At 41.3% G+C, this 21,949-nt stretch overlaps 1 protein-coding gene across 1 annotated transcript in view; it reads right to left on the bottom strand.

Moving 5' to 3' along the window:
* LOC115655225 (pre-mRNA-splicing factor ISY1 homolog) overlaps positions 1 to 21,572 on the bottom strand; it is a 26,349-nt gene extending 4,777 nt beyond the window's left edge. Inside the window, exons 1-11 of the mRNA XM_030570472.1 lie at positions 21,413 to 21,572; positions 20,635 to 20,657; positions 18,781 to 18,832; positions 15,481 to 15,546; positions 14,914 to 14,959; positions 13,669 to 13,778; positions 10,985 to 11,102; positions 9,195 to 9,317; positions 4,837 to 4,934; positions 2,797 to 2,868; positions 442 to 540 (exon numbers count right to left, since the gene is read on the bottom strand). Of these exons, the coding sequence (XP_030426332.1) occupies positions 442 to 540; positions 2,797 to 2,868; positions 4,837 to 4,934; positions 9,195 to 9,317; positions 10,985 to 11,102; positions 13,669 to 13,778; positions 14,914 to 14,959; positions 15,481 to 15,546; positions 18,781 to 18,832; positions 20,635 to 20,657; positions 21,413 to 21,415 (810 nt within the window). The 5' untranslated portion in view covers positions 21,416 to 21,572. The remainder of the gene's footprint in view (positions 1 to 441; positions 541 to 2,796; positions 2,869 to 4,836; positions 4,935 to 9,194; positions 9,318 to 10,984; positions 11,103 to 13,668; positions 13,779 to 14,913; positions 14,960 to 15,480; positions 15,547 to 18,780; positions 18,833 to 20,634; positions 20,658 to 21,412) is intronic.
* Between the last annotated feature and the right edge of the window lie 377 nt (positions 21,573 to 21,949).

Raw genomic sequence — 21,949 nt, 5'->3', positions numbered from 1 at the left:
ATGAAAGTATTTGCCAGCCACGTCACTCCTAGGGCATCTCCTCTAGTTTCAGAAGGAAATGCTTTGGTTTGCTTTTCTATTCAAGAGTGGTCACTATGGAAGTGACCACTAGAGAAGGGAAAACAGGGAAGTAGGGGAAATAAATGGAAGCTAGAAAAAAAAAATAGTACTGAAAACACGAAGGAGGCCAACTTATTTTTGTTGGTCTTTTTTGAGACTGAGGGACAACAAATACATTCCTTAGGGTGGAGAAAGATAAGAGGACAAACCTATATGGAGTGCTTTAGGAAAATATGCAGGATCATCACCTTTTAGTCTTAGCATCAGCAAAGACTAACACAGTTGCTGATGAGTCTATATTTAGGGGATCAAAATTACTGCTGTCAGGATGGATTGTAAAAATAAAAAATAACATGCCACTAAGTGGCGAGACACTACAACCCTAGGAGCCTTTTCGTCTTCACTTTGTGCCATGAGAGTTTCACTGGCATACTTCTGGAGAAGCTCCATCTTCTTCCTCCGCACAAGAGCTTCCTCAATCTGTAAATACAAACATAAAAATTCAAACTTTCAATTCAAATCACTAAAACCCAGAGATTCTAGATCAGGCAAAAAAGAAAGCAGTCTGTGAAGGCTGGAAGAAGTTGGCCTTTTATCAGAAAGCAGTACTACACAGGGACAGAAGCAGCAATAGTATTCATATTGCTTCCAACGTTCAGCTAAAAACTAATGTTGGTCAGCAAAGGCTATCATTGGAATGGAAGATACTGATGACTTTACAGCTTTGCAACTGCACATTAGTATTTAAAAACCTTCTCTGGACTGACTCATTTTCCACTATATAGGATATGACAATCTGCTCAGAACTCCGACTGGATAAAATAATTCAAGTGAGCCATTTTCCCATTACAAGGCTTTGCAATGAGATTTGGATGACAGCTCTAAAAGTAGGCTAAATCCATACCACAGTAGGTTAATTAATTCGTACTGTTTACTCTTCATTTCAGAGTCTAGAAAACAAGACTGGTTTGCTGTTTTTTAATCAAAGAAATCTGCCTGCCTATGCTGCAGTCTTAATAAAATCGCCACTATGTTCCCGACACAATTACAGGATTAAACATCCTCACTTGAACTCTGTATCTATGCTCAAACACATGCAACAATTTTTATTATTTATTTATTTTTAAAAGAGACAGCCCTTAGCCACGAAGTCTGGATCTGAACTTCCAAACACATGAGAAAATTCAGATCCTGGGTTTTGGTCTGAACCAAACTCTAGCATTTCAAAAGTTTTGTGCAGAAATTCCAGCTGCATGTAAAAAATATGGATGTTATTTAAAAGATTGCCAAAGAGAAAATGATCAATAAGTTCTACATTTGTCCTAAGGATATAAATCAATTGGTGTAACTCCAGTCGTTTTTACAATCAGTGTTGTCATTTATTTCCCACCCCCTAAATTGTTCTCTCTGAAAGTCAAATATGACCACAATGAGTACAAAATAAGAAGCAGAATTGCAGCTACACTGATTTATATCTTTAGGATAAGGCCTTGTTATTGATCATGCCTCTTTTTAGGAACCTTTACATCATAAAAGTTCAAAGCTTAGTTAATGTAAAACAGCATTTCTATACAAACATCACAAGATAAATTAAAATACACTCCTCATTCCTTTTGAAATCCACATAATTCTTATTCACAGTACACTGCAAAATAAATGTTATTCTTATTAAAAAAATTACATATTTGTCTGAATGAGACTGTATCTAGTACATGACCTTTAAAAAGTTCAATTCCAGAGGCTGAACACTATTATAAATTATATCCACACTCATTAGATACAGATTATTATATTCCAGTGAGTAACACTGACAACGGAAAAGGGTCTGGTCCATTAACACTTGCATATATTTACCCAAGAGACAACTTTCTGCTTTACAACAGGAATCCCCCTAGAATTCCCCTTGCCTACATCATCAATAGTAGTTCAGTACAGATGCCCTGTTCTGACTGTTCCTCACAGTGCTGTGCTCACTGAATCGACAGTACTGCTATCCAGTCTGCAGCATCTCTCCCTATAATTTTGCCATCTCATTTTAGCATAGATTAACACTATATCAACCACTTCATATGGATATATTACTGTCGTCTTCTCTTTCCTCTGCGGCCGGTGCCAAGCATTATGGGGTATCTGTGTGAGGCAGAGGCACATCTAGTGCTAGGTAAACAAACTGGGTGAGAAGTCTCAAGAGTTGTTTCAGGTAAATTGATAAAATTAAGCTAAGTTGTACCCTAGAACAGTTTCAAAAGCAAACAGAAAAAAAGAGTGACCGATTTCAGGCTCATCTAACCAGGGCCATTTTAAGAATGGTCACTTGATTCCCTAAACAAACAAAGCAATCAAAAATAGAGGCATTAAAAGTTAACAAGAAAAATCTAGATGCTAAAACTCCAAACATAAAAACTTAGCCTGGTTTGCTACCAATAACTTTCTATCTTTTGAGTAACCCTCACAATGTATATTCTTTTGCACACTACTTTACAAATGTTTGAGACTCTCAGATGAAAGCATTTGAAACTACAAAACGCTATGTCTCATAACACTCCTGGAAGGTAAACATCCCCATTTCAAAGATGGATAAATGGAAGTGAAGAACTTAAGTGATTTCCACAGTGAGAACCCAGGAGATCTGCCCCTAGTAGGAAACACTTTCTGTAGGATGCCTGCCATTGTTTAGGTCCTGCCTGTAATAGCCTGCGAATGTCCCACGTGCCTTGCCTCCCCATTATTTCTTACCTCTTGTTGTGATGGCACTGGAACATGGGCAATAAATTTCTGCTGCCCTTCTTCACTTTCTTTTCTTTGGCGCTTTCCTCATCAGACTACAAAATTAAAGACATTTAAACAAACTTATTTTGCAGTTCCCATCAACAGGTCCTACAGCTAAACCTCACTGATCTGCAGTGGGGAGGTAACCCAAAGCAAATTAATGAGTGCCTTGGCGAAACCATAAAGTGCTGGGGATATGACCCGCTGCAGGGAGACGGTGCAACTCCACGCAGCAATAGGGAAGTATCACACACCCTGACCCTGCTACTTGAAGTCCTAAAACAGAGTTGCTTACTTTCCTCTGTACCAGATGCCATCCCTTGTTGCTGCTGAGGTATGGATGTGGGGCCACGTGCTTACTTTTCCCACATTTCTCAGCCGGGGCAGTGTAGACAAACTAGTTAACTCAGGCAGGGGATCGGGGCTCTTACAGAGACAGCCATGCCATTTTTCTGTCAAGTGGTTGCTCAAGAGCTGACACCACCACCCTCTTCACTCCCCACAGCTGGGCTCAATGTAGCCACAGGAGATAGTATAGATATAAGATAGAGCAAAGTGGTGGGGGGAACAGCAAGGCAAAACTTTGGTCAGCTAAACTAGTTCCTATGACAGGTCCAGCAGAGAACAGGCTTCTGCAATGCTGCTGACCTCCCAGGAATAGGAGACAGAATAGGGCCCTATCTCAGGGTCTCAGCAAGTGTGGGATAGGGTTAGCAGTGACATGCACTCCCCACAGTGCCCTGCAGGAAGTGTGATGTCACAGTAGTACCCCCTGCTAGTTAACACTAGAAGAGCAAAGCTGGGAGGATGGTTTTGGTAGTACATCAAAGTGTGAATAAGTGAAGTTCTACTGTACACAAAACAACTTAAGTTCAGCTACAGACACTAAATATTCTACATATTGCACACTGTGTATCTGTACTGATAAGTAAAACCTTTTAGAGAGATTCAGAGTCTCAAATGCCATCTACGTCAATACCCCCACAAATAACTGCAAAAATCAGTCTTTTTACTTGGTTTTCATTCCAACCACAGGAAAAAGCCTTCTCAGGCTGCTGACTCTGATTCAAAGTCATGCTTAGAGTGAGACCAAAAGCCCCATTCTAGTGTTAATTTGTATCAAGCCACAAACACTCATGCACGGGGCTTTAACAATTCACAGCCATGAAAAATGCACTGTGAAATCTGGTCTTGGGTGCTTTTACCCATACTATATAGAATTTCATGGGGGAGACCAACGTTTCTCAAATTGCAGGTTCTAACCCAAAAAGGAGTTGCAAGGGGATCATAAGGTTATTTTAGGCAGGCTGTAGTATTGTCACCCTTACTTCTTCGCTGCCTTCAGAGCTGGGCACCCGAGAGTGGCAGCTGTTGTCAGGTGCCCAGCTCTGAGGGCAGTGCTCTGCCCGCAGCATTGCGGAAGTAAGGGTGGCAATATCACCATGCCACCCTTATTTCTGTGCTGCTTCCTTCAGAGCTATGCGGCTAGAGATTGGCAGCTGCTGACTTAGGCTCAGCTTTGCAGGCAACAGAGCAGAAGCAAGGGTGGCAATACAATATCGTGCCACCTTTACTTCTGTGCATCTGCTGGCAGTGGCTCTCCAGCTGCCCAGCTCTGAAAGCTGTGCCACTGCCAGCAGCAGAGAAAAAGTAAGGGCAGCAGTACCACATCCCCCCTACAATAACCTTGCAACACTACCACTCCCAACTCCTTTTTGGGGCAGGACCCTACAATTATAACACCATCTGAAATGTCAAATAATCAAAAATTATGATTTTTAAAATTCTGTGACAGTGAAATTAACTGAAATGGACCATGAATTTGGTAGGGCCCTACTCATGCAGAGAATACAGAAGGTAGCAAAATTCTCTTCAGAACAAAGCAGTCACTCTGCTTCCAAGTAATTAACGCTGAAGACATCTAAAGGATACTCATGCTATCCAGGCTAACACTAATTGCTATCAAGACTTTGGTCTCTTATTCACTGGGGTACCTCATCATCGAGCAGCATAGATGTTTATTTCCTCCTCTTCCTCCTCCTTGTCACCTCCCGCAACTCGTGCCTCTCTCTCTACTTTCCATTTTTCCACTGCTTCTGCTATGACTGGTTGGAAAAATAAAAGAATAAACTACATAACTAAATTTAAAGGCAACGTCAGACATGAAAGTCAGTTCTAGAGCTGATGCTAATTCTTCTAAGCTCTTGTACACAGACTTTTACCATGCACTTGTACAATGCTCCTGGTTAGATCCACAGGGATTGAACCTGGGACATACATCTAAAAAGCAGGAGTTTCTGCTGATTAAGCAAAAGGATTAGGTCCATTAGTTCAAAGGCAGAGGAAGATCCAAAACAAGTAAAGGTAGTTGTCCACCAGAGGGAGACAAAGTCACACTTAGTGTGAACTGCACTGTAACCAGGCTAAACCTTGGATGTGACCAAGTTGTTAGACTGGTTACAGAACGTGGTTAATGGCCCAAACTCCACACTATAACTATGTCGTAACCAGATCCAGGGAACACTGTTCTAAATGGATTCCATACCATAGCTATATTTATAGTGCAAGCAGGCACACGAAAACAGGCTGCTTGATGGCAGTTATTGTACCATAAGACTGTCAAATACAAAATTTCTCTTACTTGAATAATTATTACATGGTTAAACCATGTTCTCCTTGACTCATTTTTATTTTCTCCATTTTATAAACCATGCCAAATAAAGTTTACTTTTTTTTTCCTTTTTTTTTTTTAAGGTAACGAATGGTTGTAGACTTTATGGTGTGGATAACTGCTGTTGGGCTACTATACCTGGGGTACTGCAAATGCTAATACACCTTTAACTATAACAGTAGCCTTGTGCTACTTCAAGTTATAAGTAGCGTGAACATTGCTTCACTCCTCTTTTCTTCATGCCTTTACCTGATATTGCAGCCTTCATGTTAGGGACCACATTTATCTCAAATGAGCCTGCAAATATCCTGCAAGGACTACCAACGTATGCAATGACAGCCCATCTCAACCATTCAAGGTTAGTCAGTCTCCAAGCAAAGAAGACAGCAATGTCTCTAAAAGCCCACAGAGATTTGCTAATAGCTTTCTTATCATGCAGTTAGAGTTACAATACCCAAAAAGCAGCAATTTTTCATCTTGACAGTAAGTGGGGAATTACTACCCCTCTTTATTCATGTAAAGAAACAAAATTACAGGAGGAAAAGCTGACCACAGTCATATAGTTGTGCTGCTATGTGATAGCGTAAGTAGTGAAAAAGAAAGCTCTTGCTAATTAGGAAAGTTCAAGTAGTGTATAACCTTTTAAATTCTATATTTCACATGATCAGACCATAGAAGAGCCTGGATGATGTCTCACATAACTGGTGACCTTTAAGATTTTTTAAACAGAAAAATAAAGATGCCACGTGCTACTACTTTGGGGCAGTCCATCACATTTTTCTTTCTCCCAGTATATCTGAAGCACCCATCCCAACAATTCTAGGAGCTTACACAAGCTTTTGAAACACACACACACACACACACACACACGTTAAAAATCCAAAATATTATTTTCCCAAACTCCAATGAATTGCCCACCAAAATAACCACCTTCTTCATGGGACTCCATAACCCTGAACCTCCACCCAATCAAAAGAAGCTAGAGAAAACATATACTCCTTACTGCATGCTCCAGAGGCCAACAAATTCCACCTTACATGAACCAATTAAATTCCCTCCTCCCGCATTCAGACCAAGGGGATTGAGCATCTCCATTTATTACAAACGGCACAATGTCACTTGGGGAGAAAGTTTCTTAGGCAGTCACTTGAATCTAGTATACTGCCACTCCTGTCTAACCAATGATGCCAAGACATAACACTATACGTTTTTAATGTTTGCAGCAGCCCCTATATGCTCTGATCTTGTTTTCACTCTAATACTTCACTCCTTCCTATGTATTTGAACTCCCAGACCCTCCCTGTTCCCACCTATTGCTACCTTCCACCCCACTTTAAGCTCCATCCCAGAACACTCGAACTGTTGCTACTCTCATATCCCTACAAGAGTCTGACCCACTCCTTCCACTGTGCTCTCCCACTATTCCCTCCCCAAAGGATCCAATCTCATTCCTGCCAAATGCTTCTATTCCATGGTCAATGGCAGCTCAGTCCCACGCCATTACTGCTGCCTCTACCCACTTCCCTTGTGCGCCCAGCATGCTGCTCCTCTCACCACTCCAACCATTGCTAGATCATCACCCTCTCCCTTATATCAGCTGCATCTATTCTTACCTACTTCTGTCCCTCCACATTCTACCCAGGAGGACGCCAAATTATGCTCCGACCCCAGGTGTGCAGCAAGACTCTGATTTGAGGCACTAGCACTAGATCCTGTGGTAACTAGGAAGCTAGGCAGCAGCCTGCAGTCTTCAGAGGCTCTTTTAACATGGTTTCCTATATACCTCTCCCTACTGCACAGCTTTCAGCATCCCTGTGCTACTGAAATTGCAGGTAGTGAAAGGGGACCTGGCTTTGCAGCTGAATTCAGGTGCTGTGTACTGTGCAACACATGGGGTCTGCTGAAACATGTTACAACTGAATGTTTGCTCCTTCTAGCTGCAGCAAAACATATGCAAGTTGATGAGTACACATCACATTAGCATTTATGTTAAGATCAGGTCACAGACTGGCTAGCCAAAAAAAACGGCTCTGCAGGAAAAACAAGCCTGAAGTTAGAAACAAGGGGGAGAAAGTCATGAAAGAAAAGGCTGTTATAAGGGACTTGAAAAAAGGTTGAGTGCATAACCTGTGGCTCTGATATCATCATCATTTGACTCACCTAGAATAGAACATCAGGGTTGGAAGGGACCTCGGGAAATCATCTAGTCCAACCCCCCTGCTCAAAGCGGGATCAATCCGCAGACGGATTTTTGCCCCAGATCCCTAAATCCCCCTCAAGGATTGAACTTACAACTCTGGGTTTAGCAGCTCAAACCACTGAGCTACCTGAAGTATATAATGCAGATTTGTCTCTATGTATTCAAGAGAGACTGAACTAAACCAGAAAGGGACAAAGTCAATGGAATAATATCAAATCTACAACTAGAACGACACAGGTATTCAATTCAAGAAGGTAGAACCTGAGACTTTTACTGGTTGCTATGCAGATGAGCTAACTCAAGTCAACCTAATGTTTCCCTATAAATATTAATGTCATACTGGGGAGGAAAACCAGGTGAAAAGGCAGTATTTCATAACTATTTACAGAGCTTCTCCTTATAATCAATTACAGCAGCTCAGCTATTTCCTCTGTGGCTCATCTAATTTGCTTTAGGCTCATTCCTTCCATACTATATGAATTAAAATTATTGGTTTCCCCTGTATCCTTGTGATTACAAACATAACAGTTTGGAGCATGCTTAGGCTAACTGGAGTCAGATGGTAAATCATACAAATTGTTTCTACTCCTTTATTGATCCTAAATGGTTTGCTGTATAAATAACTTAACCAGTTTTCCCAATGCACATTTCTAAACGCTAAGTTTAGGTTACATTCCAATGCACTTTTTTTTGCAAGATGTTTTATTGAATTCACGTATGCTCCACCATAGTAATACTAGCAATCAGGGCTAGTATAGATCTTAAAGTGCTACACATAAGCAGGGAAACTGGTATCTTCATTTTACAGACAGGGAACAGAGGTACAGAGAGGCTAACGTTCCTAAAGCCTGTGATAGTGGCAGTGCCTGTATAGTACCTAGATATCCAGACTCTCCAGCACCCACTGGCTTTAGTGGAAAGGTGTAAACCAGCTGGCTTCCAACAAAAATTAGCCCTTGCAGCTTTATACTTTTGTTTTGAAGCAGATGGAGGAATGAGAGAGATTTCATCTCCTCTTTAAATGAAAATATGCTAGTTTTCCTGAATTTGATCTTTATATAACCAAGTCAAAGGTTGCTGAATAAAGTTTTACACTGAGATTTCAGCAAGAGATATCCAGAAAGAGTGACAGGAAGATACCCACTTCCCTTGCCTATCCTTTTATTTTAAATGGAAGCATAGTAGTTAAATGAGACAACAAAAATATTCCTATCAAAGAGCTTTACAGTACACTAAGTTAAAAAACTCACAAAGATAGGACTACTGCTTACTCACTGTAGGTAGAACTATGCACAATGAAGACCTACAAACCAGAAGAAAATGCAGTGAAGCACCATTTAAAGAGTAAAAGGGACAAGAAAAGGAAAAAAAAAAACGGTTCTGCTCTAGCAACATGTAACTTGCAGATGGTCACATGTAACAAGCTGGGGACACCAGAAACAGCCTTAAATGAAACTGCACCCTGTTTATATAGGACTTTTTGATCTCACATACCTTTCTTTTCATGTTCCTGTTCCAATGGCTCCAAGACACCATCATCTTCATCCCTGTAGCCGTAATACTCTGCGTCAATAGCCTTCATAAGCTCAGCTCGAGTCTTCCTTGGAGGAGGGAGGGCTGAAGGAAAAGTGACCATCACACTTTCAACCACCCCCCAAAAAGTGAAATTCTACCAATCTTAACAGCTGGTCCTGCCCTCATGGATCACATCAACCCTATACCACTTGTCTAGCAAAGCAGATTAATTGCATTCGGACTGTTTTCTGACCATCATCCTAACCTCTCACATTCTCATCAGTTTCCACTTTCTGGCAATTTTCTTTAGGCTGATGCCAGCTTCATGCTGCCAACCAGTGCTCCTAGAAAGTAGTTTTTCTTTGAATTCTACAAACTCTACTTCAGCTGTGGATAAGAATATCTAAAGTGAACAGGGAAATCCCCACATGGTCCTCTGTGGTTATGTCTACACTGCAATGAAACAACTGCAGCTGACTCAAGACACACAGGCCTCGAGCAGTGGGGCTATAAATCGCAGTGTCGACACTCAGGCTGGACAGCATGCTCTAGGACCCTGCATGGGGTAGGATCCCACAGCCTGGGCTTCAGCCCAAGCTCAAAACTCTACATTATAGCCCTGCAGCTTGAACACCACGAGCTCAAGTCAGCTGAGACAGGCCAACTGTAGATGTTTTATTGCAGTGTAGACATACCCAATGAGATTCTGGAGCAAGGCTTCCTGAAGAAAAAGTTTTAAATGGTTTCATTTGGGCTTTTAGGCCCAAATGCCTCTTGACCAAATTACGCAATATTTTTAAATAAGATTGGTTAGGACCAGCCAAAGGATCAATAGGTCCACTGGGCACACATTACAAGAGATATCCATTGATCACCTGCCTCTTAAAAAAAAAAAAAGTGACTGAGATAGAAGATTAGATAGACCATTAAACTATATATAGACTGCTATACTGTTACTGATCAATGGCTTATCTAGTTCACAAGATAGATTAAACCTAACTCATACAAATACAGAAAAAACTTCTTCCATAGGATATTTACCTTTTCCTTTGACTACAAAATTAGTTAGCCTCCTTAAGCATTATAGTGAATACAGGAAGCAACTTGTCATGACAATTTAGTCAATATGAAACTTGGAGTGGAGGGCTGAACACAGAGTCATTTTAACAGGACAGCATCAAATAGTTTTAACCATAGTTAGCTTTATGGGCTTACAGGCATGCCATCCTCTCTTAGAAAAGTAGTGTGGTCCCTACTTCATACTAAATACAGGACACGGAGCATGAATTTAAAACAAGGAAGGGAAGAGAAGACACACAATTTCCCCTTTTATCATCCTGACCTTGTTTGAAACAGTCACTGAATTAATATAAAATATTTGAGCTTTGGGAGTGCAGAAAAACAATTTTAATCTAATTACAATCAAAGATAATCATGGCTGTGAAAGAACAGGCATGCAAATTAAATGGGTTTCTTCTCAGTCAAGGAAAGAGCTTTTAATGGATGACGACTTAGTTATACTGTGGTAAATGTTTGACTAGACTGACACCTACATAAAGAGATTCTTTTCCCCACCTCCTTCCCTAGGATTCACCTTACATTTCCGATGACACATTTTGTATGACAGGGGAGATGCTAGAGAAATTACTCTGATGTTATCCTGGCTGAAAAAGTCACAATTCTGAAGAAGGGGAAACTTCATATCTGTGATAGTCACCCATCAATACAGAAATAACGAATAATTCTGAAAAGTAGCTAAAGTTACTTACGTTCCTTTTCAAAGAGCTCTCTGACACCCGGTAAATCTTTAGCAGCTCCAAAATATTTGTAACCCCTGTTTCCTGGAACTTCCTTTCCTTCATGATCTAGCATTTTAGGACCAACTCTCTTTAAAAATAAAATAGATAAAAAATATCATTGCTCTTGTCCATGGTCATTTTTCTTTCCCCATGTTAATTAGCACTACCCATGCTCTGGTTACTAGGCTAAAAAAATGCTCTCTTATCTAGTCAGATGATTCAGGAGTAGCAGCCCACCCAGACAATCTTTTTATTTTCAAAAGAGAAAATATGTCCTCTCTTTTACAGAGTGCCAAGCAGTTAGGACTATGCAAAGCATGGAGTACTCTGACCCACAGCAGACCCACCTTGTCACCCCACACGCTGGATTTTACAGTAGAAGAACAAGATGGGATTAAAATGCCATACACAGAAGTTTTACTATCTGGCTCCCCATGTGATCCTTACTAGTCCAACTTTTAATAGACGGGCTTGATAAATCAGCACAAATTACTAGGACTTGTCAAGCAACTAAAAAAATTGTGATTAACTGCACTGTTAAACCATAATAGAATATCATTATTTAAATATTTTTGGATGTTTTCTACATTTCCAAATATATTGATTTCACTTACAACACAGAAAACAAAGTGTACCATGCTCACTCTATTTTTTATTACAAATATTTGCACTGTAAAAAACAAAATAAATAGTATTTTTAATTCACCTAATACAAGTACTGCAATACAATCTCTTTATCGTGAAAGCTGAACTACAAACATAGAATTATGAACAAAAAAAACTGAATAAAAAAAATCAATGTAAACTTTAGAGCCTATAAGTCCACTCAGTCCTATTTCTTGTTCAGCCAATTGCTCAGACAAACAAGTTTGTTTACATTTGCAGGAGATAATGCTGCCTGCTTCTTGTTTATGGTGTCACCTGAAAGTGAGAAACAGGTATTTTTATGGCACTGTTGTAGCCGATGTTGCAAGATATTTAGTGACAGATGCGCTAAAGATTCATATGTCCCTTTATGTTTCAACCACCATTCTAGAGGACATGCATCCATGCTGATGACGGTTCTGCTCGATAATGAACCAAAGCAGGGCAGACTGACCTATCTCATTTCATCATTTCAGTCAGATACCACCTGCAGAAAGTTGATTTTCTTTTTGGTGGTTCAGGTTCTGTAGTTTCTGCATCAGTGTGTTGGTCTTTTAAGATTTTTGGAAGTATGTCCACATCTTGACCTGCTCAGATTTTGGAAGGCATTTCAGATTCCTAAACCCTGGTTTGAGTGCTGTAGCAATCTTTAGAAATCTCACATTGGTATCTTCTTGTGTTTTGTCAAATCTGCTGTGAAAGTGTTCTTAAAATGAGAAACGTGCTGGATCATCACTGAGACTGCTATCATATATGGCACAATTCAGGTAAAACAGAGCAGGAGACATAATTCCCCCCCAAGGACTTCAGTGACTAATTTAATTAGCACATTTTTTTAAAAAACGAGCATCAGCAGCATAGAAGCATGTCCTCTTGAATGGTGGCCGAAGCATGAAGGGGCATATGAATATTTAGCATATTTGGCATGTAAATACCTTGCAATGCCAGCTACAAAAGTGCCATGTAAATGAATGCCTGTTCTCACTTTCGGTGACATTGTAAATAAGAAGTGGGCAGCATATCACCTGTATATGTAAAAAAAACTTGTGGTCTCTTAGCGACTGGCTGAACAAGAATAGGACTGAGTGGCCTTGTAGGCACTGAAGTTTTACATTGTTTGTTTTGAGTTCAGTTATGTAACAAAAAAATCCCTACATTTGTAAGCTGCACTTTCACAATAAAGAGAATGCACTACAGTACTTGTATGAGGTGAACTGAAAAATACTATTCTTTTATCATTTTACAGTGCAAATATTTGTAATAAAAATACTAATATAAACTGAACAGCGTCAACTTCGTATACTGTCTTGTAATTGAAATCAATATATTTAAAATGTAGAAAAACATCAAAATATTTAATACATTTCAACTGGTATTCTATTTTTAAACAATGCAACTAAACTGCAATTAATTGCGATTAAAATCGCATGAGTTAACTGTGATTATTGACAGTGCTACAATTACATTTCAATTTTTCATCATGAGATGTTTTGTGTCAGAGACCTGAACATCAAAAGTCAAAGTATTTCATTATTTCATGATCAGTGAGAGCATTTACACTCTGCTAAACACCTTTACACACTGGCATGTAATACGGGACAGTGGAGCCACAGAAAGTGGCAGGTAGTGTTTGTGTGTCTCTTCAGATTTCGGAACAAAAAGCACTAATAGCCTTATCTTAACAGACCCTAAGTCTGAAAGAAAGTCATCAAATAGTCATTTTCGGAACCAGGAGAGGGAGAGAAAGATAAGACATCACTATCTGATCTAACATGCCATTCAACACGTTTAGAGGTTGAACAGATTTGCTGATCATTGAATACTAGCCACTATGAAAAAAATAACCAAGCTTGTTTAATACATCTCTGTTGAACGCACTATGAAACACCGGTCATCCAATATTCAGTAGATTAAAGTTTCTAGTCTTGGGTTGATGGGCTTTCACTTTGCTAGCCATTCATAGTTAATTGCAGAGAGGTTGTTTGCCCACACAGTTGTTTTAAACTTACTGCATAATCAGGACCTCCCAGCTCCTTTATCCGGACCTCCCAGTGCCCCTTCTCTCTTAGGAGTTTGTTAATTTCATCATTCAAGTCTCGAATTCTGAATTCACCTAACCAGCTTCAAGATAAAATAAATCATAAGTTCTTACAGAGAGTGTATATTAACCACTTTGGAAGACTCATTTCTCTCTGTTTCCCTATGGGGAATGCTCCCCAAACTCTTGCTGGATGCCCAGCACTTTTCTTGCTTTAACCAGAGGTCTTGCCTCATAATGAGCAGTTTGCGGGCTCAAAAAGACTTAACTTGAGCACGCTGCCCCTGCTCGAGAGAAAGACACTCTGTCCCTCCTTGGGACCAGGTACTGACCCGCCTATATTTTTTTCCTCATCAAAAACTCATTTTTAATCCACTTTGCCAGAAGCAAAATCTTAAATGGGGATGAAAAGTGACTGCTCACTGGTCCATGACCAGTACTTAGAATACATTATTCCTAAAAGTACTGGCCTACCCATTTTAAGTCCGGGCATGTCATGAAGTGTATAATGCCCAGGTGTCATTTACTTAATTTTCCTTCAATATTTGTAGTTGAACACTGACACCTAAATGTCAATAGTTTCACAAAACTAAATTAATGAAACCTTAAGATAAACTTCAATAGCACAGTTAGGATAAAATATTGGATTTTTCTCCCTTATTTAATTGGGCTGTTGTAGCACCTCATGAAAGCAGAAACAAGGACTGTTCATAACAGCAGCTGACATGGCCTCTCAGGTTTCCTAGTGCAGATAATCCCAGTGGCAATAAAGATTTTTAATTTGTGAATTTTTAAAGGTAAATATTTACCAACAAATATTGAAAAAAGTGTAAGAGTTAAGCAAAACACCACAACACTTTAAAAATTAGGTCTAGCCATAGATAGCCTTAAAAGCATCCACCAAAAGCAGGCCAGAATTGATGTGAGGGAAGGAGATAAGAGGGCAAACAGAATGATGCAGTTTTAACATCAAACTATTATTGCTAGAAACAATTGCTATGCCCCACTGAAGAGGTGGAGTTCCTTCTAGCTCTAGTATCAGATATTGAACATTAAAATAGTTACCAGGACCACTGTCCAGCAGTGCTATTTTGAGACCGATCCACAACTTAAAAACAGCAGCCAATATGATTTTATACCCAGGTAAATTGCAGCAGTGAGTTAACCGACACTGGAACCAAAGTTTCATACAAGTCAATTGCAATTAAAGGATGCTCACCATTCTGAATCTGTGCCACTTTCTTGGAAATTTCTCCAATAATCTATTTAAATAAAAACAATTATGCGGAAATTAGTTTTTCTTGATGAGTCAGAACTCAGTGTAGTTTCAACTGTTAAACCATCCTACATGCTTAAGAGAACTCATATAGAGAACAAATATCGGTAAGATGTTAATAAAAGTTTAATTTGGGAACAAACACTATTTATAATGAATGAAGAAGTATCCATACTGGGAAATGCATCATCCATGACTCCTTTTTGTTCAGGCATTTGCACCTTTGTGCTAACAATAACCTGCAGTCTATCCTTTACTTTCTGGTCATTATGGTTAAAATATGACACACACTATTTTGGCTCAGACCTCAGTCAATTCTTAATTTAACTGTTTACATACAAGCTAAGAAGAACAATTCTAGCAGCAAAGAAATATTACCTCACTAATTTTAATTGTATAAATATTTTGTTAAAATTATGCACATTTCCAAAATTTGATTATTTATCTGGTCATCCTCTACAGAATTAGAAAAGCCTGATGTTCACTGCCTATATATGTGATGCATACCTGACGTCTCCATTTCTCAGCTTTAGGCAACTCATTACATTCTGATGCAAGAAAAGGTCTTCTTTCCTGTTTGGGAGAAAGACATGTACAGTAACTCCTTACTTAACGTTGTAGTTATGTTCCTGGAAAATGCGACTTTAAGCAAAACGATGTTAAGCGATCCAATTTCCCCATAAGAATTAATGTAAATGAAGGGGTTAGGTTCCAGGGAATTTTTTTTCACCAAAGACTATATGTAAGTATAAGTTTTAAACAAACAATTTTATACTGGTACACAGTGATGACTCTAAGGTGTCACAAGTACTCCTGCTCTTTTTGCGGATACAGACTAACACGGCTGCTACTCTGAAACCAGTGATGATGATTGTGAAGCTTGGCTGAAGTGGAGGAGTCAGAGGGTTGGATATCTCCCTTACTGCTAAATGATGATCTCTAGCAATTGGCTGAGCCCTTAAGGGTTAACTCTCACTCTACAAGGCAGCAGGAATGGAGGGAGAAATGCACATTTCCCCTTTAAGTACACTGCCTTGTTAATTAGATCAGCTTGCTGAGATGGGAGCTGCTGCAAGCTCCCTAGTGTGTCCCTCCTGCTCTATGGAAGATGGGATAAGCAGGGTGCAGGAGTGGGGAGAGGAGGACACCCTGACATTAGCCCCACTCTTCCTTCCCTCCCCCCGGCACAGCAAGCAAGAGTCTCAGGGAGCAATTCCAAGGCAGAGAGCAGGAGCAGCACATGGCAGTGAGGGGAGTGATAGCTGAACTGCAGGCAGCTGCTGCATAGACAACTTAGGGGAGCAGGGAGCTGATGGGGGGCTTCCAGTCCACCCTGGTTCCAAGCCCCCACCAGCTAGCTGCAACAGGCTGCTCTTCCTGCAAGAAGGGAGCATTACACAACTTTAAATGAGCATGTTCCCTAACTGATCAGCAACATTAACCGGGATGACTTTAGGTGAGGATAAAGCTTCAAACCACCTAATACTGAAGCTTGACATGTTCCAAAGCAACTGGTATTTCATGTTCTGAGTGTAACATGGCCTACTTGTTCCTGGATTAGTCCCAGGCAAATCAGCCACTCATGCCTCCTTACCTGAGTTGCCTCTGTTCCCATCCCATTTTTAAAGATTTCATATAACAGCTCTGATGAAAGGAATTCTATTTAACCACTGAACGCAGCCACCAATTCAAGCCCAGCATGTACAAAATAGAGCCTGTCATCTTCCATTCAAAACCTTTCCCCTCCATTCTCCAAAGCCTGTTCTCTCCATTCTTCATCACCAGCAGTGGTAAAGTCAGCATGGCTCAAGCATAGTATCACTTTTGACTCCTTTGCCCACATCTAGTCCACTGGTAGATTCCATTGCATATCTGTACATCTATAGAGTTTATCCCTTCCTTTCTACTGCTGCTGCTAATATTCCACGCTCTAGTTCTCTGCATTAACAACTACAGCTTCCAACGCCATGGCCTCTAACCCTTCCAGTTCATTCAAAAAGCTGCTATAAAAATCATTTTCCTTTCCTGCCACTAGCCACTTCACCACCTTTGTTTGCATCCTTCCATTAACTTCTGTTATTCCATATATACATTCGGTGTATTCCTCACCTTTAAGCCTCCCTACTTACATATTTGCCCCTTCAGCTCCTCTTACTCCCACTTCTTACACTCCGTCCTGGCCTTACTTTCACATAATTATGGTCTCCCCTTATGTTTGGAACAGCCTCCCAGTTAGAGTGTGTGCCCTGACCCCCAAACACACATCATCCCTTCCTCTGGGAAACTCCTGAAAAGCCACCTGTTCGAAGTTTTAGCTGCAGTAGCCATTGTTTCCAACTGCATTACTCTACATCGGGGGTCTCAAACTTCATTGCACCGCAACCCTCTTCTGACAACAAAAATTACTACAGGATTCCTGGAGGGGGGACCGAAGCCTGAGCCCACCCAAGCCCCTCCACCCCGGAGGCAGGGGGGCAAACCCAAAGCCCTACTGCCCCAGGCCAGAGGGCCAAAGCTGAAGCCCAAGGGCTTCAGTCCCAGGCGCCTGTAACCTTAGCCCTGACACCCAGGGCTGAAGCCCTCAGGCTTGAGCTTTGACCCTGGGCCCCAGCAAGTCTAAGCCAGCCCTGGCGAGCTCATTAAAATGGGGTCACAACTCACGGTTTGAGAGCCATTGCTCTATATTGTCCCCCTAGGAGTATATAAATGTGTCTGCTCATGGGGAAAAGGTGCAAAATTATAACTCAGAACAAAGCCCTTTAGGAGTAGGTTGTGTGTGTCCTTCTGAAAAACTTACTCCAAACAAGAAGCTTTTCCTCATTTTGAGAAATAAAAATTGATTCAAATCCTTCCATTGACCTGATCCTGCAATTCACCTGAAGAGCGTGGACTCCTGCACCCACACAGAGCTCCACTGGAGTCAATGCATGGCATCACCTGTGGAGTCAGTTAAGAATCAGGGCCTAAGATTATAGGTTCTTTTTTAAATTTCAGAATCCAACCTTCTGACCAGTGGTTTTACAAAATATAAAGGCACTGGCATCAACTATTTTTCAAGTCATGTGCCAATCTAACTTGATTTGAGGGTTAAAAGTTTCTCCTAGCATGCATGGTTAAATTTAAGCATAGATATGATAGGAGACACCATGTGGCTGAATAATGGCACAGCATGCGGTGTCATGTGCAAGCCCCGAGTTCGGAATAGCCCTGGAAGTGGAATGCTTAGTGCTCGCTACTTTGGTAGTACAATACTAGGGAAATGAAAAGATTATAAAAGGGGTTTTCTAGCTCTCCTGAGCTAGTTGGGAAAGAAGCCAAACAAAGCCCATTATCAAAACCAATGACAATGAATGTACAGACAGTAAGCAGAAGGAAATCTCTTATCACTACATTTATATTCTTAGAATTGCCTTCTGAGTTACCTTGCTTGTATCTGCTTGTTATTCTTCCAGTATCAAGGCATATTGCTTATACTGTGAAATGCCAACTTGGCTTGGCCATATGGACTATTTAAGCATGGTCCACTGTATGTCTCTCTAGCACAGTTTTTTCAGCCCTTCCCCAGCAACAACTGTTACTTGTGGGTTTTGTTGGCATACTGCTTTCCAGAGCTACTCTCAATTAAGCCCCTTTCCTGGTGCTCAACACCTAGCCCTTGTGCAGCAATTACATGTGGCACATTCCCTCTGCTCGCAGTTGTTGAAGCAGCACTGCATGTGGCTTTGCATTATAAGCCAACAGGTGAGGAGTAATTTCTTGTTGATTCATTTAAAAACAACATAGAAGACCTATTTTTCTCCAGCCTACCTTAACTTTTCCTTCCTCAAGCTGAGCTTGGCGAAATCTCGCCAAGGCTGTCCTGAAAGGAAGAAAGGAAATTAGATTACTTTTAAACCTCTTCATTCTAACAGCAAGGTTTTCAAAGAACTTAACTGGTTAAGTTTTGCATGGATACACCTATATTATATATAGGCTTTCAAAAAAGAAAAATGATAGCTACTGTTTCCATTAAGAACATTCCAACACTGAAGAAGCCACCAGTTAAAGTAGTCAACACTGGTTACCAGTGCAGTCACCCAGACATGAATTTTGTGCAGCTTAGTATTAGAAGTACCAACAGCCTGCTGGGGGGGGGCGGGGGGGGAGAAAGGGGGGCAGGGAGACAAGGATATCAAGTGTGTTAATTTTAAAGAAACATTTCAATAATATTTCTCAACAGCTCAGGTAGAGTCCACTTACATTCTGTGGTTGATTAATACACATAGCTTGTTTATTTTAAAAATAGGTATACCGCTGCCTCGATATAATGCCACCCGACATAACATGAATTTGGATATAACGCAGTAAAGCAGTGCTCCAGAGGGGTGGGGCTGCACACTCCGGTGGATCGAAGAAAGTTCAATATAACACGGTTTCACCTATAACGTGGGAAGATTTTTTGGCTCCCAAGGACAGTGTTACATCGAGGTAGAGATGTATGTCAAAAAATTTCTTCAAGTATCTCTCCTACCACCACTGCCAAGGGATTCTTCAAAAACCCATCCCTCCATTGTCCCCCATAACCAAAGTTACAGCACCCCTGACTCTAGCCAAGAGGACTGCAAATTACTCCAGACTGGTGCTCCTCTAGTGAGCTAAAGAGGACATGGTTGATTGAGATAGCTCCTAAGGGTACAGGGCATAATAATGCTGCAGTCCTCCCATTATGGGAGTGAGGGATTGAACCAAGCCTTCGTTGCATGGCAGTGTAATGTCAGGCTACTTCTACGTTAGTTTCCGGTAAATTAAAAACCCAAGAACAAAATGCTTTTCTTGCTTTGCAAGGAGCTATGAAACTCTCACAGGACAAAGTACTTTGCACAACATCTCTGTTGTATGCACTATGGAATGCTGATCATCCAATATATTAAAGTTTCTAGTCTTAGGTTGACATACTACATTGATTCATAATATATTAGCACCTAAATTAGCACACATCTCTAATGGGGGTTTGCGATTCTGTAATTAATTCACTTTTACAATGCTGAAGACAACTTGACAGATAAGAGACACAGGTGCCATGATAATGCAAGCAAATACTTCAAACCAAGGGCTCACCTCCTGAATGCTCAATATTAATCTCTGCCCAGCCAAAACGACAACATAGCTGTTCCAGTAAGGACCACTAAAAGCACTACCACACCTGCATCTGACATCTAACTTTAGTAACAATTGCCATAATACACAATTGATTAAGCAGAAGGGAAAGCATTACAGAAGTTCTGATACTTTGAATGCCTTCACAAATTATACTTTACAGATATGTTTAACATGTAATATGACCGTGTATTAACCAGGGCTCCTTGAATTTAAGTCAGTATAGATGGAATACTACTGCCTTTCAAGCATGGAGCAGATCATCAGTCCTGTTCGTGCAACAAAATACATATATGAAGGAGTCATTTGCATATATATACTATTACTTTGAAATAAAAACAAGTAATTAATTTAGACTGTAAGCAGGAGCTAGAAGTGCTGTACATGCTGACAGAATTTATTAGCTAAATAACACATCTAAGTGTTCAGTTACCAAGATGATAAGCAACGAATACCAATAGGAAGTGCACTGTGACAGACACTTTGAATGACAATCAACATCACCAAGTTCAGAGCTGTACTTACATAGCCTTTTCTGCATTTCGAGCCTAAAGAAAAGAGAGAAATTGATTAACAACTAACTAATACTTCAAAATTCAGTCTGCCACAAAAATGACTAGAACTAGTAAACACTTGCAAATAATGAAAATAGGAACAAAATGCCCAACATTGTTCAAAATCTCAAACTAACACCTCCCCCAGCCCAGGCCTTAACTCTTATGTATATTATTGTTGCACCTAGGATGTACCAGGGCCTCATTGTACAAACTCAGAAAACACAGTCCCTCTCCAAAAGATGTTATAATCTAAGTGTAAGACCAGAGAACAGATGGCCAGACAGACAGGCAAAGGAGCCCAGGGAAATAATGTGACACTGCTTGAAGGAGAGAGTGAACAAACTGGATTTTCTGGGAAGCCCACACGTGTCCTGGGAGCGGTTGGCAAAGGGCAGGCAATGCACACAGTGGGACCGTGAGAGGGCATACAGCCTATATGAACTCCATGCTGCCGGGAAAGAACGTTTGTACAGCCCCGAGCACAAGGGTCTGGGCCCATGCCTAGAGTCCAGACACAGCCGAGAGGAACGTGGGCGCGCGGGGCACAACACAAGCGGGGAAGCGGGGAGGAGTCGTCTCTAGAGAAGGCCAAGGCCTGCCTGGTGGAGAGGGCCGCGCAGAGCCGGGCGGGGCGGCCCGTGTGGAGAGGGAACGTGGGGATCCCTAGGGTGCTGGGGGGCGTCCCAGCAAGACCGTAGGCGGAGCTGGCTGCGGGGCCCGCGGCGCTGACGCAACCCGTCACTCACCATGATCTCCGCTGCCTCACGGGGCCCGCAAGTGGCACCTTCTTCTCCGGCCGCTTCCCACGCGGAGACAATAGGAAGTGACGCCTCGGCGGGGCAGATCAGAGGTCAGCGCAAGCCGCCAATGCCCTGGAAGAAGATTGAGGAGGCGGCAGAAGCAGGAAGTTGGTTACGGAGCGTAAAGTGAACCAAATAGGAAACGGAACTTCCCCTCTAGCTTAGCCCCAGTCGTTCGCTAGATCGACACTTCCGGCTCTGCGCGCCGTGCTCATACTTTGGCGCTTGCGCAAGATGTCTTCGCGCAAGTATAGTGTGTGGTTCTCAGGGGAGCATGCGCAATGAAGCGCTCTACTGCGTTGCGGACCGCTTGAAGGCGCAGGCGCAGTAACTCTGCTGAAGCTACGGTGGGTTAAGCTTCAGCCTTACCCACGCCAGGGGAGGTCTTGTGCTGCACCTGTTTTAGGGCCAGATGGCTTCAGGATGCAGTGCAGCCACCTGCCACCTTTCACCAGCACTAAGGCCCAGGCCCTCAGAGGGATT

Source organism: Gopherus evgoodei, chromosome 7, assembly GCF_007399415.2.
Source record: "Gopherus evgoodei ecotype Sinaloan lineage chromosome 7, rGopEvg1_v1.p, whole genome shotgun sequence".
NCBI classification, from domain to species: Eukaryota; Metazoa; Chordata; order Testudines; family Testudinidae; genus Gopherus; species Gopherus evgoodei.
The sequence above is the reverse complement of the archived record's forward strand: the minus strand, read 5'-3'. Positions and strand labels throughout refer to the sequence as shown.